Source organism: Salvelinus fontinalis, chromosome 6, assembly GCF_029448725.1.
Source record: "Salvelinus fontinalis isolate EN_2023a chromosome 6, ASM2944872v1, whole genome shotgun sequence".
In the NCBI taxonomy this organism is placed as follows: domain Eukaryota; kingdom Metazoa; phylum Chordata; class Actinopteri; order Salmoniformes; family Salmonidae; genus Salvelinus; species Salvelinus fontinalis.
In genome coordinates, this window is record NC_074670.1 from 43628454 (window position 1) to 43651682 (window position 23229).

Below are 23229 nucleotides of genomic sequence, written 5' to 3' on the forward strand. Positions count from 1 at the left end.
TTTTATCCCCTTTTCTCACCAATTTTCGTGGTATCCAATCGCTAGTAATTACTATCTTGTCTCATCGCGACAGAACCTGGGCGCGAACCCAGAGTGGCGCAGCTAGCACTGCGATGCAGCTCTAGACCACTGGGCCACCCGGGAGGCCTATTCTCACTTGTTTTAATCCATCCATCGATTTTTCACTGCTCATGTCCTGTTCAGGGCTGCAGGAGCAATTGTCCATTGTTTTAATTAAATGATACTGGCCTACGTTGGCCGTTGCTAGGTAAAACAGGTAAACGCCTCCTTTTGAATCAGTCTGCTCGGTCATTAGCTCAAAGCTAACCCTTCGACGAAGAAGATGGCGAAAAGAAAAAAAGATGACGAGTATCGTACATTTCAGGACGAATGGACTGAAGAATTCGCCTTTGTGGAGAGAGCAGGTTCTGCGGTGTGTCTAATTTGCAATGACAAAATTACATCGATGAAACGGTCGAATGTAAATCGGCACTTCGACAAATTCAGAGGCTTATTATACTGACATTTAGTTGAATTCACTTTTAAAATATATTATATGGCTCTCACTGAAATACATTTCCAAATGATTTGCTTTCATGGCTCTCTTAGTCAAAAAGGTTCCCGACCCCTGATCTAGGGGAACAACATCACATGGCTACATAAGCATTAAAATTGTAACTAGTACATTTGAGTGTCAGGGAAAATGTATGGAGTAAAAAGTACATAATTTTCTTTAGGAATGTATAGTGAAGTAAAATTAAAAGGAGTCAAAAATATAAATAGTAAAGTAAGATAGCCCAAAAAATGACTTAAGTAGTACTTAAAAGTATTTTTACTTAAGTACTTTACACCACTGAGTAATAAGCTGTAGTCAGGTAGTCATTACCAGGTTATGAGGTTTTAACTATGACCAGTACATCATATAGCCCATAATAAAGTGGTCAGAATTATGACCAGCTTGGTCACATAGGTCACAATTATGACCTAGTCATATGGTGGTTCGAAAAAGACTTCATAAAAACTTCATTTTTCAACCAGTTTGCGACTGACATCTTTTCAACCAGGTTCTGCCCACTCTGTCACCTGCCAAGTATGCGTGCATGAGCATTGCAAAATAAATTGACATGTTATTCAATCATTTCACCCACACCGCTTGCGCTTGTGTATGCGTAACCTAGGGCTAAAATAGAACTTGGTTTTATTTGAGGCGCTGCAAGTCCCCTCCTTATTGGATAGCAAGTCCACTCCTTACTGGATATCAGGGAGATACAAACCCACATGGATGCTTGAAAGACAATCAATGAGAGATTCATTAAAGATAACTAACTAAAAACAAACTTTTTCCCTCTTTTATCTGTGGATTCATCGTTGGAGTAGAGAAGCACGGCTTTGTATGACTCCAGGTCAAAATTCTACAAAGAACCAGCTCAAAAGAGGACCATATGCATTTCAGGTAAAATAACCACCCAATTTACATCTCCCAGGTAAATGTATGGACATTTGCGTTCCGGTCCGGGCGTCAGTTAAACTGTGGTACTGAAGCAAGACTATAGAAGCAGTCGAAACAGTGCTTCTAGACGGGAACCCGAGCCCCTTGGTGTGGATCAGGGATGGACAACTCCACTGTGTTAGCTGGGGCTGGGTCAAATGTGTGACACCCTACAGGCCCCGGAGGACTGGAGTTTCCCCATCCCTGAAATAGATGATTGTTGCGACTGTTAGTGAAAAGTAGAGGCCAAGCCAGGCATATTGCAATATTTCAAAATACAAATCGCGGGAAAACATAGTTCGGAATGCAAATGGCTAGAGGGAAAATGGTAAAGAGAAGACAATGGAAATACCTATTCCTCTTCTCAACTTAATTTAGCGAACAGTAGGCTATAGCCTATCTTACTGGCACCATGCAGCAAAGCGCATCGGTCATATCTCCGGTGAGCACTCATATTCACTCTATATCATTGTTGGGTCAGTGCCACATAAAAGTTTGTTTTTGGATGGACATCATACTGTATTTGTGTCTCCCCTTCTCGTTGACCTATTATAGGGACCAGACAATGTCGTTTTTATAGATATGTTTGTCAGTGTCAGCAGAGTAGGCTACCCTGTAATCAGTGGAGGCTGGTGACTAGAACAATTTAGGAGGATGGGAGACCCACAGTATAGGGGTGGAACGCACAGAGATGACAAAGTGTCAAAGACTAATTATTTTAACCTAAAGGATTTAATAAATACATTTAAAATACAATATTATGGGGAATGGGAATGAGAGGTCTACTTACACCATTTTGGAAAGGGATCACAGCAGTGATTGAATGAGGGTATGAGGCATGAGTTGAGGTGTTCAGAGGCTTGACCAATGCAGGACAGGATTTGACTGAGAAGACCAAAAAAACTATAAGACAACACACTATACAGTTAGACAAAAGAGCTAGGAATGAGTTAGTCCAAGCAAGGAGTAAAATCATTGATGTGTAATAATGTGACTGTAAGTGATTGACTCTACATACAGTAATGAGAGAAATGATAGGGTACTCACAGTGCTTGGAGGGGAAACATTCAATGTGCCAGTGGATGAGCAGGCACATGAGACTTGGCTTCAGTTCATGTCAAGAGAAAGTTGACAATAGTAGTGGAGGGGACTTAGCTGTAAATACAAATAGCAGATACATTCCATTACAACAGCGCCATCATAGATTTGGACAACGAGTTTCTCTATGAACTTAAACTCAGACATCTCAAAATTCATAAAGTCAAACACAGAGTGCGCATCTCGCCCACTTGACACATTAAAGTAGCCCAAGAAACGTTCCTGAATAAAGCCCTGACCATCCACATACCTGAAGATAGTTCCATATGTTCAGCAAGTAAAGCATCATAATGTGCAATTACCTCTGCAAGCTCTTGTTAACGGAGCTTTTCATATCGTAGTGTCCCACCCAAAAGAATATTATTGCATTCCCTGCTTTTGTTTTTTCGTTTAGCTGAACCATCAATGTTCTTCAGGTAGGGCTGGGCGATACGGCCAAAATATCATTTTTAACCAAATTTTGCAATTGCGATTTAGATCAAAACACTTGGGTGAACTTTTGGAATCATGGAAATTGAATGTTTATTCTAATTATATAGTAAGAATATAAATAATAGTGGGCACTTTGAATACAGTGTTGTTTGACATGACAACGAATGAAAATGCCATGGACGAGTTATTGTGACAGGTTAGGAACAAAAGTGATGTTCAGTGTTTCCTAGGGGACCATATAATATTTGGCTACATTAAATCTTTATTCATGTAGCCAACATATTCATGCTTCGCCTATTCCTCTTTGATTTAGAAGATACTGTTGCACAAACAACATGCTGATTTAGGCCTCCATCAGCACTGGTAACAGGCTGTATTAGCTAGCTACGTTTGCTCGGACTCAGTACTTGTATTAGCCAGCTAACACAATTTAGCTTAACTTGCTAAGAAAATACAAACTAGCTGTTTGCAGATGTAAGAAACACAAACTATATTGTAGTTATAGAACGCTTGTGGATTTATATTAAGATAAAATTGGAAACAACATCGTTGCATGTGATGCATTGACCATGCAGACTGACCGAAAGTGTCTCCTGGTCAAGCAACAACAAATGCGATCCTTGAGTGACGGGGTGGGACTAGGTCTATGTGGAAAGCGGCATGGAGAGAAAGAGGGGACTCAAGTAGCGGAGTAAACTATTTTTAAATGGGCGTTACACACGGCGTATCACATTTAACAAACCAAACATTCAAATACCGTTATAGAAGGTAAAGTAAAAACCCAAACCGGTCCGTGCATCAATACCGGTATATAGTAAAATACTGTATACCGCCCAGCCCTATCTTCAGGTCACTGCACCCACCTTTCAACCAAGGCTCAGACTTTCCAAAAAGCAGGTAAGGCCAGCAGTACGGGCGGCCTGATGAAAGGCTCCCTGTTCACCAGCTATACTTTGATTCGAGTTAGTATTGAACGCCCTCACCTTTTCATGTCTTAATGAAACTGATCTCAGGCAGATGTCGACCCTCGCTTTTAATTCACACCTTACCCGTGTACCCCAGAGAACAAAACGCCCACATTTTCGGCAGCGTTGGCCGTTCTACCACTCTGGCAGAGAAAACTGCACACTCCTGCTGGTAGCTAGCTAGCTACTGAAGTTAGCAAAGCAAATTTTTATATTTTGCACTAACTGAACACAAAAATAATGCTCTAAAACCAAGAAGACTATTTCTAATATACCTCCTCCGTCTCCTATAATTTGAAAAAAATTATTTGAATTTAATAATACCCCCAAAAATGCTCAACTATCACTCTTCACTCAATCTCTATCCAACAATGTCACAAAGCTTCTCAACACATAGAAACCCCATATTGCTCTGTGGCACAATCCCAATAAGACCAATAAGTTCATTCTCTGATCCTAATTCTATGATTGGATGGACAACATGTCAGTTGATTGGTTGGAGGACGTCCTCCGGAAGTGGTCATAATTACCATGTATGTCTATGGAAGGGGGTGAGGCCTACAAGTCTCCTAGGTTTCGTATTGAAGTCAATGTAGCCAGAGGAGGATGGAAGCTAGCTGTCCTCCGGCTACACCATGGTGCTACCCAAGACAGTGCTGTTGAAGTTACTGTAGACCTTCATTGCAAAACTATAACGACACAAGGCGAGACCCAGATGCAGACACGGGAAGCAGATGGTTTGAACTCTGATATTTATTATACTCCAATGGGTTGGCAAAAGGCAGGTTGGGGACAGGCAAGAGTTCATAACCAGGTCAGAGTCCAAAACAGTACAGGGTGGCAGGCAGGAGGGCTCAGAGTCAGGACAGGCAAGGGTCAGAACCAGGAGGACGAGAAAAAAAGAGAGATTGTGGAAAACCAGGCCCTAGGAGAAAACCGCTGGTTGATTTGGCAAACAAGACAAACTTGCCCAGACAGACAGAAAACACAGGTATAAATACACAGGGGATAATGGAGAAGATGGGCGACACCTGGAGGGGGGTGGAGACAAGCACAAGGATAGGTGAAACAGATCAGGGCGTGACAAAAACAGTGCATTTTAATCAATTATTTGGTGACATATGAGTATAGTTTTAATGTTTCACAATTTTTCTTTTTATGAAATTTCACTGAGGAGAATGGTCCTCCCCATCCTCCTCTGAGGAGCCTCCACTGCCTGTAATGAGTTCAGTAGCGGTGCGTGGGTAAAATCACGCACCTTTCTCTATAGCTATAGAGAAAGGTGCAGCGTTTTTGTCTTCATGATATGAATGCTTGAATCTTAAAATTATGAAATCTTTAAAAAGGTATAAGTAAGGTAATACAGTAGATTTGTTTTCTCTGCCCTAAGGACCCTGTCACACCCTGATCTGTTTTACCTGTCTTTGTGCTTGTCTCCACCCCCTCCAGGTATCGGCCATCTTCCCATTATCCCCTGTGTATTTATACATGTGTTCTATGTTTGTCTGTTGCCAGTTCGTCTGGTCAGGTCTTACCAGCGGTCTTTCCCGCCTTCCTGTTGCTCTAGTTCTGTTTCCTAGTTTTTCCTGGTTCTGACCATTCTGCCTGCCGTCCTGTACCTGCTTGACTCTGACCTGATTACGAACCTCTGCCTGCCCTGACCCCGAGCCTGCCTGCTGTCCTGTACCTGCCTGACTCTGACCTGATCACGAACCTCTGCCTGCCATTTGCCTTCCCCGTGGTATTAATAAATAATCTGAGAACTGTACAATCTGCCTCCCATGTCTGCATATGGGTCATATCCTGAGTTGTGATAGACCCAATGTATTTCAGCACCCCTCTGGACCAGGATGGAGAGAGTCAAGTTGCAGTATTTCCATTGAATAGTGAATGGACATGTAAAGAAATCTGTTGTAGCCTATTTGACATGGAAGTTCACTGTCACCCTATATCCATTCGCTTTGCTGTTACTATTTCCTGTGGAGAGGCCAATGTTACATGTTGTTGGTGAGTGGGGCCATAAATAGACTGGTGCAGAAAGATCGCACAGCATAAATTGGGCTCCATCTTTTGGCATAGTAGTGGAATTACTGAAAATGTCCAATAATGCTTTCTTGTTTAGGGTTTTATATCTCTGGCATACGTTGGGTTTTATGTGTTCAAATCAAGATTTATTTATACAGCACATTTCAGACATGGAATGCAATACAATGTGCATTACAGGAAAAAATGAATAAAAACAAGGAAAATAAAAACTGAAATATTTACTACAGAAACACAAGAGGATAAACTAAAGAATAACAAAACTGAATGACTAAAAAGCACCCTAAGGAAAAACAAAGCTAAAAAGGTGTGTTTTTGTTTATCACAGTTCCTACCTTCCTCAGGTTTTCTGGCAGGCTATTCCAGAGGCTGAAGGCATGGTAACTAAAGGCTGCCTCTCCATGCCTCTTGGTCCTAGGATTTGGGATAGTTAAAATGCCAGTGCCAGAGGACCTGAGGGACCTACTGGGTAAATAACTTAAAAGCATGTCTGACAGGTATTGGGGTGCACAATCGTGGATTGATTTAAAAACCAATAGAAGAATCTTAAAATGTATTTTAACTCACAGGCAGCCAGTGCAGAGACCTTGGTCAGTACCCATGCTGCAGCATTCTGTATGTTTTGCTGTTGACCAATGGCTTTCTTGGGTAAACCAGACAGGTGAGCATTACAGTAATCAAGCCTGCTTGTAATAAAAGCATGGATGAGTCTCTCTGTATCAGCCTCAGAGAGAAATGGCTGCACCTTGGCAATGTTCCTCAGGTGGTAAAAAGCTATTTTGGTCACATTCCTAATGTGTGATTCAAAATTGAGTTCAGAATCTAACATAACACCTCGGTTTTTTTACCTGGTGTTTTATCTTTATTGCTTGTGAATTAAAATATGTAGCCAGATTCTCTCTCTGTGCTTTGGCTCCAACAATAAGTACCTCAGTCTTGTCTTGATTTAGCTGCTGGAAGTTATGATCCATCCAAGTAATTCAATCACAAATACAGTCTAATAATTTATCCGTGGAGCTAAAATCCTTTAGTGACACGGAAATGTAAAGTTGTGTATCAGCTGCATAGCAGTGATAATCAATGCTGTGAATTCTGATAACGCTACCAAGGGGTAACATATTGTAATGAAACTGGCAGGGAGCAGGTCTCGAACCCTCAACTTTCTAGCCCGAAGTCCAGCACACTTTCAACAGTGCCCCAAAAGCATGCTCAAGTGGCAGTCGATATCCGTGCTTATAAACCCAGGGTCGTTACAATATATAAACTGAACAGTATCGGACCCAAAATCGTGTTGCCACCACATTAGAGAGGGGGTAATAACTATTAATTAATTGCTGTAAGCTGCAAAATTGATGAGCTGCAATGACATACAGATGACATGAGTGAGAGGCAAAGTCCAATAGAATCAAACCGAGTAGCAATATGCCGATGAGCAAAACGGTCGACTGATCCCTTTATTTGGTCATTTAATGTATTTATGTAGCTACTTTGTCCACATTTAGCTAAATGTTTCATCAGACCAGACACTGGCATCAAAAACAGTACAGTGCCGGCATCGCTGATGAAACTCACGTGAGAATTTTCACCGCTTTTTCAAAATGACCTTCAAAAGCCCATTGGTGTGTGATGCCCCGATCTGAGCATGATAATGTTTTAGCATACTTTATCGTGTAAAATAATTATACTGCACCCTAAACATAAACTACAGGTGTTTTGTAAGTATATAGTCTGTAATAATTTAATATAATACTTGGATAACGTTGTAATTTATTTTTGAAGGGTGTAGTTTTACTCAGGCAATTTTTAAGTTTCTAAAATGGGTCCGTTTCTCAATGCATGGAGCAACTCATGTGTCAGTTAATTCGAGAAATTCGGAAGTTCAACTGCATAGTTGGAGAGCAGTCGTGCTGCCTTACCGGTTCTGACAGGCTAAATATATTCCTAGATTTGTCGTGGAAATTACATCTCTCCAACGAAATAAGATATCTATACCTGGTCCTCGCTAAAATCTCAACAGTTTGGATTTGATCATTGCGGCCTCCATTTTAAAGCCAACTAGCTTGCTACCAGAATTGTCAAAAATGTTAAGTGTTGCAAGAACAGCTTCAAGGTCTCTCCCCTCTCCGAACTGCTCAAGAAGCGTGTCCTCCTTGATAAAGAAGGTAAGTCAGTTGAAATTGTCCCCCCAAAATTTCCAATATGTTAGGTTAATTAAATGTTTCCAATAGGTGTAACAAGAAATGAAGGATAACTACTGGCTAAGCGTTAGCTCGCTTGCTAACTAAAAACGTTAAATACATGTCGCAGTTAGCTAACGTCGTTGGCTACCACACGTTAGTTAACTAGCGTCTGGTAGTGGATAAAACTAATAACTAGCTAGTTAACAATTGTCAAGTCATGTTAGGTAACTAAATGTTAAATAATTATCTAACTTGCTAATTATGCTCCCAGCCTGGGCTTGAGCCTGGTCAGGTAGACGAACTAGCCAGCTAACGTTAGCTATGACGCAACTAGCAGTAACTAACTAATGTTAGCTAACAAGGTAACTTTTAGGCTAGCCAGAGTTAGCCAGGATGTTTTATTTATTATTCATGTGTCCTTCGTCTGAACTAAACATACTAAGTCATGTTCATTGGTGATCTTAGTAGGGATAAGTTAAGCAACTAACGTTAGTTGGCTAGCTTCCCTCGTAAGGTCTGATTGAACTTGAAGACTGCAGCAGCTAATGCTAATGCCATCTAGCTAACGTTACCTAACATGGATGTTTGTATAACCACCTCGTCTTTTTTCAATGTATTTTAGCTAAATCCTCAACCAGTGAGTTGGTTTCAACTGACTGAAGCGGGGTGTCAAGCCCTTTAGCTGGTTATAGACACGGTTCGTTTTATTGCGCAAGATAATGTTAGCATTAGTAAGCTGTTGAAGTTTACCGGTCTTGTTGTGAATGGGGGTGTCATTCATTGTCTTATGTAAAGAGAACATCTGTGACCTTCATTGTGGTGTTCCTGTGCACCCACCCTAGAACACCGCAGTCCTATGGCATAATGTTCAAATATCATAACCAAACATAATATTACACACGCTTATCTATGTAACTATTTCACTCATGGACACCTTTTGCGTTTCTTTATACCAAATGTGGATTACTGTGCCTCATGTCTATGCCCTGTGTGAATTGAAACTAGACTGTTTGAGTTTCTTCTCATATTGGTTGAAGTTAAACAGATTTCACTAATAAGTATAGTCATGGTAGCTAATCAATGTTTTTTTCCCCCAGGCTTGCTGGAATGGATTCCAACAAGATGCTTTCAGAGCGATGTCCAGACGTGACTATGCGTAAGTATTGTTAGTTAACGTTACTATACAATATTTATTCCAATAACATCCACGAGCAGCTCTTAGCATTTTTACTTACTGTTTGACATTGTTTTACAGATCGGAGGCGATCAAAGGATCCGTGATTGGAATTGACCTGGGAACTACAAACTCCTGTGTGGCAGTCATGGAGGGCAAACAAGCAAAGGTCGGTTGAAGTTTTACCAGTAATTTTACGTTTGTATGACCTGTGTAATGAAAAGACCTTAGATCCCTTTGAAATACTCCTTTTATAGTACCTTTTCTAGGTTGTTAATGATTAGTTTGTTGTGTGACAGGTACTGGAGAATGCAGAGGGAGCAAGGACAACTCCTTCAGTGGTGGCCTTCACAGCTGATGGGGAGAGACTGGTGGGCATGCCAGCTAAAAGACAGGCAGTCACCAACCCTAACAACACCCTCTATGCCACCAAGCGTCTCATCGGTCGCCGTTACGATGACGCAGAGGTTCAGAAGGACCTGTGAGTGTGTCTTGTTAAATTAGGTCTCAGACCTTACTAGCCATTGTAACGCATCATTAATTGGAAAATGTGTTGTAGTTGGAGATGAATGTATGACATGGTTATTGTTGTGGCTTTACAGGAAGAACGTGCCCTACAAAATTGTCCGTGCTTCCAATGGTGATGCCTGGGTGGAGGCCCACGGAAAGCTATACTCCCCCAGCCAGGTCGGTGCCTTTGTGCTGATGAAGATGAAGGAGACGGCAGGTAAACTACCAATCAGTCTTTATTGCACCCAGGGGGAAAACTAGTATGCCAGTTCTGTTCCCAACTATGCCTGCCTGTGTTTAAAAAATAAACTTGCTCATTGTAAAATTGTCTTGGTTTTAGAGAACTACATGGGTCACAATGTGAAGAATGCCGTTGTTACCGTGCCAGCCTACTTCAATGACTCCCAGAGACAGGTAAGAGCCTTTTCTTTGTCTGCTAAATCATTTGACTGGAACACACTGGTGGCCCAAAGCTATGCCTTTGCCATTGACTCACAGAATGGTGATCTAGCAAGCCTCTCAACTGATCAGTACATATAATGGCTGCTGTTTTACGGGCTCCTAACTTATTTAGTTTTTTGTTGCATTATTTGTAACTTATTTTGTACATAATGTTTCTGTCACTGTTTCTTGTAACAAAAAAGAGCTTCTGGGTATCAGAACAGCGATTACGCACCTCGTACTGAACAAAGATTATTTAACAAGTCGAATGCAAAGGATTTACTTCAGACACTGGACAAGGCCCAAATCCTGTCATTCGCATGGAAAAGACAGAGATATCGGATGTACACTCCTGTTCAAAAGTTTGGGGTCACGTAGAAATGTCTTTTGTTTTTGAAAGAAAAGCACATTTTTGTCCATTTAAAATAACATCAAATTGATCAGAAATACAGTGTAGACATAGTTGTTGTAAATGACTATTGTAGCTGGAAACAATTTTTTAAATATTATTTTGTAATGGAATATCTACATTGGGATCAATTAGCCTTTTTGAAATGATAAGCGAACACATGCCATTGGAACACATGAGTGATGGTTGCTGATAATGGGCCTATGTAGATATTCCATAAAAAATCTGCCGTTTCCAGCTACAATAGTCATTTACAACATTAATAATTAAACACTGTATTTCTGATCAATTTGATACTTTAATGGACAAAAAATGTGCTTTCTTAAAAATAAAAAATAAACATTTCTAAGTGACCTCAATCTTTTAAACGGTAGTGTAGGTCGGGGTGCCTTGTACGGATCCGACGGCGAGTGTGTAAGCGGCCTCTACTATCAGTCCTATTAGCCAACGTGCAATCAGTGGAGAATAAACTGGATGAGCTCCGATCAAGACTAACCTACCAATGGGGCGTTAACTGTATTTTATGTTTCACCGAGTTGTGGCTGAACAACGAAATGGATAACGTACAGCTGGCTGGGTTTTCCGTGCATCGGCAAGGTGGAACAGCTGCCTCCGGTAAAACGGGGTGGCAGTCTGTTTGTAAATAACAGCTGGTGCATGAAATCTAATATTAAGGAAGTCTCTAGGTTTTGCTCGCCTGAGGCAGTATCTCATGATAAGCTGTAGACCACGCTATTTACCAAGAGTTTATCTATTTTTCATAGCTATGTATTTACCACCACAAACCGATGCTGGCAATACGATTTCACTCGAGCTGCATAAGGCCATAAGCAAACAAGAAAATTCTCATCCAGAGGCGGCGTTCCTAATGACCAGATACTTTAATGCAGGCAAACTTAAATCCGTTTTACCTAATTTCTATCAGTGTGTTAAATGTGCAACCAGAGGGACAAAAACTCTTGACCACCTTTACTCCAGACACGTACAAAGTTCGCCCTCCATTTGGCAAATCTGACCATAATTCAATCCTCCTGATTCCAGCTTACATGCAAAAACTAAAGCAGTAAGTACCAGTTATTCGCTCAATATGAAAGTGGTCAGATGAAGCAGATGCTATGCTACAGGACTGTTTCGCTTGCAGACTGGAATATATTCTGGGATTCTTCCGATGGAATTGAGAGGTACCCCACATCAGTCACTGGCTTCATCAATAAGTGCATCAATGACTTCGTCCCCACAGTGACCGTGCGTACATACCCCAACCAGAAGCCATGGATTACAGGCAACCTCCGCACTGAGCTAAAGGCTAGAGCTGCCGCTTTCAAGGAGCGGAACTCTAACCCGGACACTTACAAGAAATTCTGCTATGCCCTCTGAAGAATTGTCAAACTCCAGCCACCCTATTCATAGATTGTTCTCTTTGCTACTGCACGGCAAGTGGTACCGGACTGCCAAGTCTATGTCCTAAAGGCTTCTTAACAGCTTCTACCCCCAAGCCATAAGACTCCTGAACAGCTAATCAAATGCCTGCAAAGCTGTCATCAAGGCAAAATGTGGCTACTTTGAAGAATCTAAAATATATTTTGATATGTTTAACACTTGGTTACTACATGATATCTCACATGGCTACCTTGGGGCGACAGGTAGCCTAGTGGTTAGGGCGTTGGGCCAGAAACCGAAAGGTTGCTAGATCGAATCCCCAAGTTGACAATCTGTCCCTCTGCCTCTGAACAAGGCACTGTTCCTAGGCCGTCATTGTAAATAAGCATTTGTTATTAACTGACTAGTTAAATAAATGGTAAAAAAAAAAAATTGTTTTGATGTCTACTATTACTCTACAATGTAGAAAATAGTTTTAAAGAATACAGAGACCCTTGAGTGAGTAGGCGTGTCCAAACTTTTGACTGGTACTGTACATATTACCTCGACTAACCTGTGCCCCTGCACATTGACTCTCCCCCTGTATATAGGCTCGTTATTATTTTATTGTTGTCTTTTTAATTATTTGTTTTTATTTATTTTAGTAAATACTTTCTTAACTGCATTGTTGGTTAAGGGCTTGTAAGCATTTCACTAAGTTCTGCACATGACAAATAACATTTTATTTGATGTGTATGTGTGTAATGAGTAGTTAATTTTGTTTACAGGCCACAAAGGATGCTGGTCAGATTGCTGGGCTGAATGTGCTGCGAGTCATCAATGAGCCCACTGCTGCTGCTCTGGCCTATGGTTTGGACAAGACTCAGGACAGAATGTAACTACAACAACCCTACAAACTGCTGTTAACTTATGAGACCATGACCCTAACTTTTTTTTATCCATGCCTAAAGGTGTTTTGGCTCATTTTTCATACCTGTCCCTGATTTGTAGCATCGCAGTCTATGACCTGGGAGGTGGCACCTTTGACATCTCTGTCCTGGAGATCCAGAAGGGTGTGTTTGAGGTGAAGTCCACCAACGGAGACACCTTTTTGGGTGGAGAGGACTTTGACCAGCACCTACTAACCCACATTGTGAAGGAGTTCAAGCGAGAGGTGAGAAGGGGGGGAAATATCCTGGATACACACCTTTCTATGACCAACCGCATCTGCCATATTCACGTGAGCCAACCATTTTGATCAAACCTTTGATTTCTCTTTCCAGTCTGGAGTTGATCTGACCAAAGACAGCATGGCTCTGCAGCGAGTGAGGGAGGCAGCTGAGAAAGCCAAATGTGAACTGTCATCATCCCTGCAGGTGAGTTTCATCATCTCATAGCAGACATTTCTCTCATTACCTATTTGGTAGGCTAATGATTAGTCTAAACAACCATTGTCAACAGAAGTAACTTGTTTGTAATTTATACAGTCCCTTGACCATCTGTAATCCCACAGCAGTAGTCGGCTGTAAAGGCCAGCCCTATGCCTGAGCTAGCTACACTGCTGGGTGAGGAAGTCTTCTGGACCAGGCCACATTAGAGCAACTGTTTTAATGGATGATGAGCTGTAGCAGAGCTGCTGTACCTGCACACTGGAGCAGCCCTACTCTAAGGGCTAACAAACATGCAATGCAGAGCTCTAGGGCGTGGCGATATTCAAATGTGGTTTTGCGCGATATTCCACATGTCTGTATCGTAAGAATCAAGTTTATGTTTTTTGCTCTTTCTGCTGTGGCTGCACGTTCCCATTTTTAAAGGCTCTTGCAGTGGCCATACAGCATTTACTGTGATGCGGCCTCCGCAGAAGTCAGAACATTCATACTTCTTTCACTTCAGGGAGCTGTCCATAAACACTCAATAAATTGGTCTGCACAGCACTACTTGTAGTGATTCAAGGCTAATCTCTATAGCCACCCAGCTAATTAGAAGCAACTGGCTAAACAAAAATACAAGACCATTCCTCTTCTGTTTCCCTGTGCTTGACATGGTGGCTTAGCCAAGATGCCATGAAGTAAAAAGACTGCACCGTTTTCCCGCCTGTATCTCTATCCCTAATCTCCCTATTGTCCCCCAGCAAAGTTAGCCTACATTTAGGCTATTGTTTGTGTATTATACACTATGTGGAGGTAAAACTCTTGAGTATAATGCTTGTATAGATATCAACCCCTGTGGAAGGCTTATATTTAGCCTAGGTATAATTTCAAAAGCCCTGAATTCGTGAGATTATTGCTGACTGTTTGAAATGCAGAATATTTTACCTTTGATTGTACAACAGCTTATTTAGAGAACTTTTTTTTAACGTATATCGTGAATTGTCCATAAAATTGCCATCAAATTCAGATTTTTAGGCCACATCGCCCATTCCTGCGGAGCTCGAGTAAACCTTAACACCAAATTAAGATGTTGTGTATATGGAGATTGTAATAGTATGTAAGACTGGTATACAGTGAGCTCCAAGTATTGAGACAGTGACACCATTTGTTGTTTTGGCTCTCTACTCCAGCACTTTGGATTTGAAATTATACAATTGCCGTGATGTTAAAAGTGCAGACTGTCTTGTGAATAGATAATTTCTCTACCAAACGCCACCTTCAACGTCGTTTTAGAGAATTTGGCTGTATGTCCAACCGGCCTCCCAACCGCAGACCACATGTAACCACACCAGCCCATAACCTCCACATCCGGCTGCTTCACCTGTGGGATCGTCTGAGACCAACCACCCGGACAGCTGAGGAAACTGGGTTTGCACAACCGAAACATTTCTGCTCAAACAGTCTCAGGGAAGCTTATCTGGATGCTTGTCATCCTCACAAGGGTCTTAACTTGACTGCAGTTCAGCGTCGTAACTCACTTCAGTGTGCAAATGCTCAATTTCAATGGCATGCCGGAGAAGTGGGCTCTTCACGGATGAATCCCAGTTTCAACTGTACCTGGCAGATGGCGTTGTGTGGGCGAGTGGTTTGCTGATGTCAATGTTGTGAACACTGTCTCATGGTGGGGTTATGGTATGGGCAGGCTTAAGCTACAGAAAACGAACAGTTGCATTTTCTGGAAGCTGAATGTCCTTTTTTTCAATGGCCTGCATACCCAGACATGTCACCTGTTGAGCATGTTTGAGATGCTCTGGATTGACATGTAAGACGGCGTGTTCCAGTTCCCGCCACTATCAACAGCCTGATCAAGTCGATGCGGAGGTGTTGCGCTGCATGAGGCAAATGGTGGTCTCACCAGATACTGACTGGTTTTCTGATCCACGCCCCTACCTTTTTTGTTTTAAGGTATGTGATCAACAGATGCATATCTTTATTCCCTGTCATGTGAAATCCATAGATTAGGGCCACATGAATTTATTTCAGTTGACTGATTTCCTTATGAACTAACTCGGTAAAGTCTTTGAAATTTGCATTTTTTATTTGTATTATTGTTCAGTATAGGAGTGTTTAGAAACATTCTATTCTTATATTAAAACCAACTCAAATGGCATTTATTTTACATTTCTATTGGGCACAATCTGAAATGTGAAAACTGATCAGAGTTGTGATAAAAGGACTATTTTGTTGTAACTGTTGGGGCTATCGTGGTTGTGTACATTTTAAAACACTAATGGGGGTTTGGAGTTCAAAGGGCTGTTGCCCAGTTTATTTCAGTTGAATTGTTGAAGATAAGGTTGAGGATGTAAGGATGGGATGGTTAACAAGGATGCAAAGGAAACAAATGTACATGAATCTCTAACATTAAAATAATATTAGTGAAGTAACTTAAGTGATGTTTAAACATGAGTAAAGGAAATGCATAAATAAACCGACAAAATCAAACAAATGTTCTCAATCAAATGAAGGTATGAATTAAGAACAATCTTACTTGCACTCATCCAAAAAAATACACAAAGGGTTACAAGAGAAAAGGTGTCTTGTAACAAAACACTTGCAAATGGTAAGGTCTGCCACACTGGTTAGTGACAGGTGTGGGTATTTAAAGGTGATGAATGCGCTGGAGTCCCGCCTCTGCTGGAGTGGGATTGGACGGGATGGTCGTTGCTGAGGGGACTGTCGGTCAGGGTAGGGACAATTCGACTACAGAAACAACCAAAACAAGCTGTAAATGCACCCAACAAATGTGTGGTCATTGCGTGCTATGAATGTGACCATACCCTTAATGATTTACAACTTTACTACAAGTGAATTTGTCCCAATACTTTTGGTCTCCTAAAATGGGGGGGGTGGTAAGAGACTATGTACAAAAAGTGTGGTAATTTCTAAACTGTTGACCAGAAATTGATGAAACTAACCTCAAATTAAAGCTGACCGTCTGCACGTTAACCTCAGTCATTGTATCATTTGAAATCCAAGGTTCTGGAGTACAGAGCCAAAACAACACAATGTGTTACTGTCCCAATACTTCTGGAGCTCACTGTAGGTTACCCCCTTTCCAGTGAAGATGAAAGAACTCATAGATCCTTGGTTCTCCCACAGACCGACATTAACCTGCCCTACCTGACCATGGATGCCTCTGGCCCCAAGCACTTGAACATGAAGATGACCCGCTCCCAGTTTGAGGGCATCGTGTCTGACCTGATCCGCAGGACAGTGGCCCCCTGCCAGAAGGCCATGCAGGATGCAGAGGTCTCCAAGGGGGACATCGGCGAGGTGCTTCTGGTCGGTGGTATGTCTCGGATGCCCAAGGTGAGCAGATCTCTCCCTGGTTCTATCCCACCTCTTCATCATGCTCTGCCACTATCTGACCACCCATCCTGTTGTCTTCTCTCCCAGGTCCAGCAGACAGTCCAGGACCTGTTTGGCCGTGCCCCCAGCAAGTCAGTCAACCCAGACGAGGCTGTGGCCATTGGAGCTGCCATCCAGGGAGGTGTGCTGGCTGGAGATGTTACTGATGTGCTCCTTCTGGATGTCACGCCCCTGTCTCTTGGTATTGAGACCCTTGGAGGGGTGTTCACCAAACTTATCAACAGGAACACAACCATTCCCACCAAGAAGGGCCAGGTGAGAGAACAAAATCTGATATTTTTCCATCTGAAGCAGTCTGGTGAAACTTATATTAATTGTATATACACTGCTCAAAAAAATAAAGGGAACACTTAAACAACACAATGTAACTCCAAGTCAATCACACTTCTGTGAAATCAAACTGTCCACTTAGGAAGCAACACTGATTGACAATAAATTTCACATGCTGTTGTGCAAATGGAATAGACAAAAGGTGGAAATTATAGGCAATTAGCAAGACACCCCCAAAAAAGGAGTGATTCTGCAGGTGGTGGCCACTTCTCAGTTCCTATGCTTCCTGGCTGATGTTTTGGTCACTTTTGAATGCTGGCGGTGCTCTCACTCTAGTGGTAGCATGAGACGGAGTCTACAACCCACACAAGTGGCTCAGGTAGTGCAGTTCATCCAGGATGGCACATCAATGCGAGCTGTGGCAAAAAGGTTTGCTGTGTCTGTCAGCGTAGTGTCCAGAGCATGCAGGCGCTACCAGGAGACAGGCCAGTACATCAGGAGACGTGGAGGAGGCCGTAGGAGGGCAACAACCCAGCAGCAGGACCGCTACCTCCGCCTTTGTGCAAGGAGGTGCACTGCCAGAGCCCTGCAAAATGACCTCCAGCAGGCCACAAATGTGCAACAGTTTGATTTCACAGAAGTGTGATTGACTTGGAGTTACATTGTGTTGTTTAAGTGTTCCCTTTATTTTTTTGAGCAGTGTACTTCATCAGTGGTACTGATGCATTTTTCCTTGTGCATAGGTGTTCTCTACAGCAGCTGATGGCCAGACCCAGGTGGAGATCAAAGTATGCCAGGGAGAAAGAGAGATGGCAGCAGATAACAAGATCCTGGGACAGTTCACTCTGGTAAGTGTCCTAGCTGATTCATACTTACACTTTAAGTCTAGTATCTTTTAAGTCTGGTGTCTCTGAAGGAGGATACTAATGTCTTACTGGTGTTTCTCTCATTCAGGTTGGAATACCACCTGCCCCACGTGGAGTACCTCAGATCGAGGTCTGCTTCGACATTGACGCCAACGGAATCGTGCACGTGTCTGCCAAAGACAAAGGCACAGGCCGTGAACAGCAGAGTAAGATCATCTAACAACCTTCCCTTGAAATACATGTTAACTTATAGTATGAATTTACTTTGTCTAACACTGCCTTTCCCCTCACTTCTCCAGTTGTTATCCAGTCCTCCGGTGGCCTCAGCAAGGATGACATTGAGAACATGGTTAAGAATGCAGAGAAGTACGCCGAGGAGGACAGGAGGCGAAAGGTGGGGTTGACAATTTGTCTCATCAAGCATCCATTAAACTTTTATCAGTTACATCAACTGCAGGCTACTCCCAGCTGGAGTTGTGTGTTTTGATCACTGTGTGACACTGAATGCTGACAGTTGTCCTTGAATCTGTTTGTTTTTGCCCAGGACCGTGTGGAGGCTGTTAACCAGGCCGAGGGCATCGTCCATGACACTGAGTCCAAGATGGAAGAGTTCAAGGATCAGCTCCCTGCTGATGAGGCATGTCGAACATTTTATTATATTAATACATTGGTTTTAAAGGGCTTTTCAAAAAACCTAGACACTGAACAACAAAATTGACAAGAACAGATATGCATCTGAAACCAAATATCAGAAGATTTCATAGTCCCAGTATTTGACTTTCTTTCCCCATCTTTCAGTGCAACAAACTGAAGGAAGAGATTACCAAAGTGAGAGACTTGCTGTCACGGAAGGACGAAGAGACTGGCGAGAATATCAAACAGGCTGCCACCACCCTCCAGCAGGCATCACTCAAACTCTTTGAAATTGCTTACAAGAAGGTAATTGTTTCAACACCCCAATATTGTCAAATCTTTTTTCCTTAACTTGCAGTTCTAACAGAGTTGGAATAACCTGGAATATGCCTGGATTGTTTGTTTAGCTTGTCAATCAAGAGCCCAACATACATTTTTTACAATGGGTAAATTGAAATATTACTTATTTATTAACTGAATATTTGTCCATTTCTTCCTAGATGGCATCAGAGAGGGAAGGCAGCAGCGGCAACAGCTCTGGATCATCATCATCGTCTGAAGGTGGAGCTGGAGAGAAGAAGGAAGGCCAGCAGTAAAACCTTTGCGATTGTCATGGAGACAATGGGAACATGAACTGTTGAGCTTGGGAGCGTAGACGTGTTCTGAACGGCGGCTATTGCCTTCAAGTCATTCTCACATACTGTGTTTTTGCAGTAAAATATACAGTATAATAATGTATGTTCTTCCACCCCTTTGTAATTGTCAAAAACAATATATCCTGTCCATTTTAAAGACATTTATTTGCATCTGTGTTAATAGCAATTATTTGTTTGTCGTACCGTGATGCCATTTGGGTTTAATTTGTACATGTAGCTCTGCTTCTTGCCGGTCAACTGACGACTCCAGTGGAAATGCAATAAAGAAGCTTGAATATTCTCTAGCTTCATCCTGTTTTATCAAGTCTATCTACTCTATGAAAACAGTTAGAGTATATATGTACAGTGATATGAGTAAAACCACATAGGTATGGTTAAAGATGTATCATTTTATTTCTGTTAGACATTTGAATCCTTAAATGCTGATATTCCTTTCAGTACAGAGGAGCCCCGAGTTGGCTCATTCTTCTTGACATTATCATGGGTCTGAACTGGGAGAGACTACTTTGCATACAAAGAAACATCTACATATGATACATGTTTTTACATTGGTAATGTGGACTATACCAATGAGTGTAATTGGATGAGGATGCACATTAGTAACATTCTTAACAAAGTAAGATGTGTAAGTCATTCCCCCAGAGATTTTGTTTTGCCATAAACTGTTCTGTGTGAAATGCTGCCATCAGACAAAGTTGACAGCAGTGGAAGAGGTAAAAATAAAGTCTGTGGTGGGTTTGTGAGCCTGGAGGTTGTTTGGGGAATATATTTGAGTGAAAATGTGGGGTCTCATTTACCGTTGCTCATTTTTCTAATAAAATTCTAAATTTCAACAGTGGTTTTGTGTTGGTCTCCTTTTAAATTAGGAAATTGAGCCTTTGGCAATCATGGTGACAAGAAGTCTACCGTGTCCGGAAGTGACTTCACCATTTTCTCTTTTAAATTAGGAAATTGTGCCTTTGGCAATCATGGTGACGAGAAGTCTACCGTGTCCGGAAGTGACTTAACCATTTTCTGTATTCAGGTTCACTCAAACATCCTTTTAAGCTTTGTTTTACTACTTACAGTTACAGCTGACTTCAGGATTGTATTTGGATTCGCTCTCAAATATGTAATCTGATGTATTTGCTTCTGGGCATAAAACCACTGAACTATAGTAAGAACGGGAGATTGCGTCCAAGATGTCCAACCGTTTTCAATGTAATCACCAATGGCCCAGCGGTTCCGGTCTAGAAGCACAGTTGTGACTGCTCCTACAGTTTTGCTTCAGTACTGCAGATTAACTGACACCCAGCCTGGAAAGAGCATTTCCCTACATGGCCAGATTAGAAAATATATATACTGCAATAAGACCCTTTAGTCATCACCTTTTGTGCGCAAAACATCCATTGAATTATTCAAATATTTGTTGCTGAGGACAAATGTTTTTTCATTCACGGCCGAAGAGATTAACATTTTATATTCATCCATGGTCTGCCATGTTTTTGGGGGGATGCATTGCTCTTTGCACTGCTCCCTGTGAGTGCTAGCGCGTATGTGATGCATATAAACCGGATGCAACCAGGATATAGGCTGTCCAGGAATCAGCATATGGGTATACAGTATTACCTTTAAAACAACGGGTGGACATCTTGGACACAGTCTCCAGTTTTTATGACTCAATGTAATCTACTGACGTTTGCATATGCCGATTCATGGAAAGTGTATATCCGGCTTGCATCTAGTTTATATGGACCAACATCACGTGCACAGGGAGCATTGATGACATTATCTTTAGCTGTGTGTGATTGGGAAAAAATCGTCCTTAGCAATAATTATTTTAATAATTAAATTGATGTTTTGTGCGCAAAGGTGATGACTAAAGTGTCTTACTACGAATGTTCAAATCTGACATCTCTATGTGGCCATCTATGAAAATTGTCTTTCTGGGCCGGGCGTCAGTTAAACTACAGTACCGAACCAAAACTGTAGGAGCAGTCGAAGCCGTGCTTCAAGACATGAACTCTGGCCATTGATAAAAACTACAATCTGTGTCCTGAATTAGACTGGTGGCATGGCCGCACAGCTATTTGCTGTCCCAAAGTTTTCCCCCGGTATTCCTTGTATAACTAGCTGGCTAGCTGAACTATGATTGTTTTCGTCCTCATTGCTCAACTTCAAAACTCCTTTGCTATTTATACAATCATGTAACTAAGAAATTTGCTGGAAAGAAACTTGAAAATTATGTATTGTTGAATTATCATGACTGGTTCGAACAATCTGTTGTATTGTAAGACAATAGTGGTGTAAGATATCATTACTACTTAATGCAGATCCAAAAGCACAACCCCCACCTGTAAGCACAACCCCCACCTGTGGACGTCGGGCCCTCATACCACCCTCATGGAGTCTGTTTCTGACCGTTTGAGCAGACACATGCACATTTGTGGCCTGCTGGAGGTCATTTTGCAGGGCTCTGGCAGTGCTCCACCTGCTCCTCCTTACACAAAGGCAGAGGTAGCGGTCCTGCTGCTGGGTTGTTGCCCTCCTACGGCCTCCTCCACATCTCCTGATGTACTGGCCTGTCTCCTGGTAGCGCCTCCATGCTCTGGACACTACGCTGACAGACACAGCAAACCTTCTTGCCACAGCTCGCATTGATGTGCCATCCTGGATGAGCTGCACTACCTGAGCCACTTGTGTGGGTTGTAGACTCCGTCTAATGCTACCACTAGAGTGAAAGCACCGCCAGCATTCAAAAGTGACCAAAACATCAGCCAGGAAGCATAGGAACTGAGAAGTGGTCTGTGGTCACCACCTGCAGAACCACTCATTTATTGGGGGTGTCTTGCTATTTGCCTATAATTTCCACCTTTTGTGTATTCCATTTGCACAACAGCATGTGAAATTGATTGTCAATCAGTGTTGCTTCCTAAGTGGACAGTTTGATTTCACAGAAGTGTGATTGACTTGGAGTTACATTGTGTTGTTTAAGTGTTCCCTTTATTTTTTTGAGCAGTGTACACATACATACACACACACTCACACTACAGTACATTGACACTCCCACATAACACATGTAACGGATGTGAAATGGCTAGCTAGTTAGCGGGTACGCGCTAATAGCGTTTCAATCGGTTACGTCACTTGCTCTGAGACTTGAAGTAGGGTTTCCCCTTGCTCTGCAAGGGCCGCGGCTTTTGTGGAGCGATGGATAACGATGCTTCGTGGGCGACCGTTGTTGATGTGTGCAGAAGGTCCCTGGTTCGCGCCCGTGTCGGGGCGAGGGGACAGTTTAAAGTTATACTGTTACACACACATGCATAACAACACAACACAAATACATACACATTACTCACACACACACTTTTACACGCATCATTTGCTGCTGCTACTCGGTTGTTTTTTTTATTCACATTATCTATCCTGATGCCTAGTCACTTTACCCTGCCTTCATGTACATACACTATATATACACACAAACGTATGTGGACACCCCTTCAAGTTAGTGGATTCCGCTATTTCAGCGACCCCCGTTGCTGACAGGTGTATAAAATCGAACACACAGCCATGCAATCGCCATAGCCGAACATTGGCAGTAGAATGTCCTTACTGAAGAACTCAGTGACTTTCAACATGGCACCATCATAGGATGCCACCTGGTACTCCCTGTATATAGCTCCATTCTTGTGTATTTTATTCCTTGTTTTAATATTTTATTTTTAAACTCTGCATCGTTGGGAAGGGCCTGTAAGCAAGCATTTCACAGTAAAGTCTACACCAGTTGTATTCAGTTCATGTGACAAATAAAATAATACCCATAAAACCTAGCGGTCAAACACAAAATGGTGCCAATCGGGTGTTTTTAACACTCATTTTAGAACCACTTCTCTCTCGGACAAGGTGACTTTTATCAATATATATGG

General features: G+C 42.0%; 2 protein-coding genes across 2 annotated transcripts in view; both read left to right on the top strand.

Moving 5' to 3' along the window:
- The window catches only part of LOC129857863 (nascent polypeptide-associated complex subunit alpha, muscle-specific form-like), a 127794-nt gene that overhangs the window by 66052 nt on the left and 38513 nt on the right, over window positions 1–23229 (top strand). The window lies entirely within an intron of this gene.
- On the top strand, window positions 7861–20157 carry LOC129857862 (stress-70 protein, mitochondrial). Its single transcript, XM_055926514.1, has 17 exons — window positions 7861–8189; window positions 9305–9363; window positions 9463–9550; window positions 9681–9862; window positions 9984–10108; window positions 10232–10305; window positions 12889–12995; window positions 13112–13274; window positions 13384–13476; window positions 16630–16839; window positions 16927–17154; window positions 17913–18017; window positions 18124–18241; window positions 18335–18429; window positions 18580–18672; window positions 18834–18974; window positions 19169–20157. Exons 1-17 carry the CDS (start codon window positions 8109–8111, stop codon window positions 19262–19264), a joined length of 2058 nt encoding a protein of 685 aa, XP_055782489.1. The 5' UTR covers window positions 7861–8108; the 3' UTR covers window positions 19265–20157.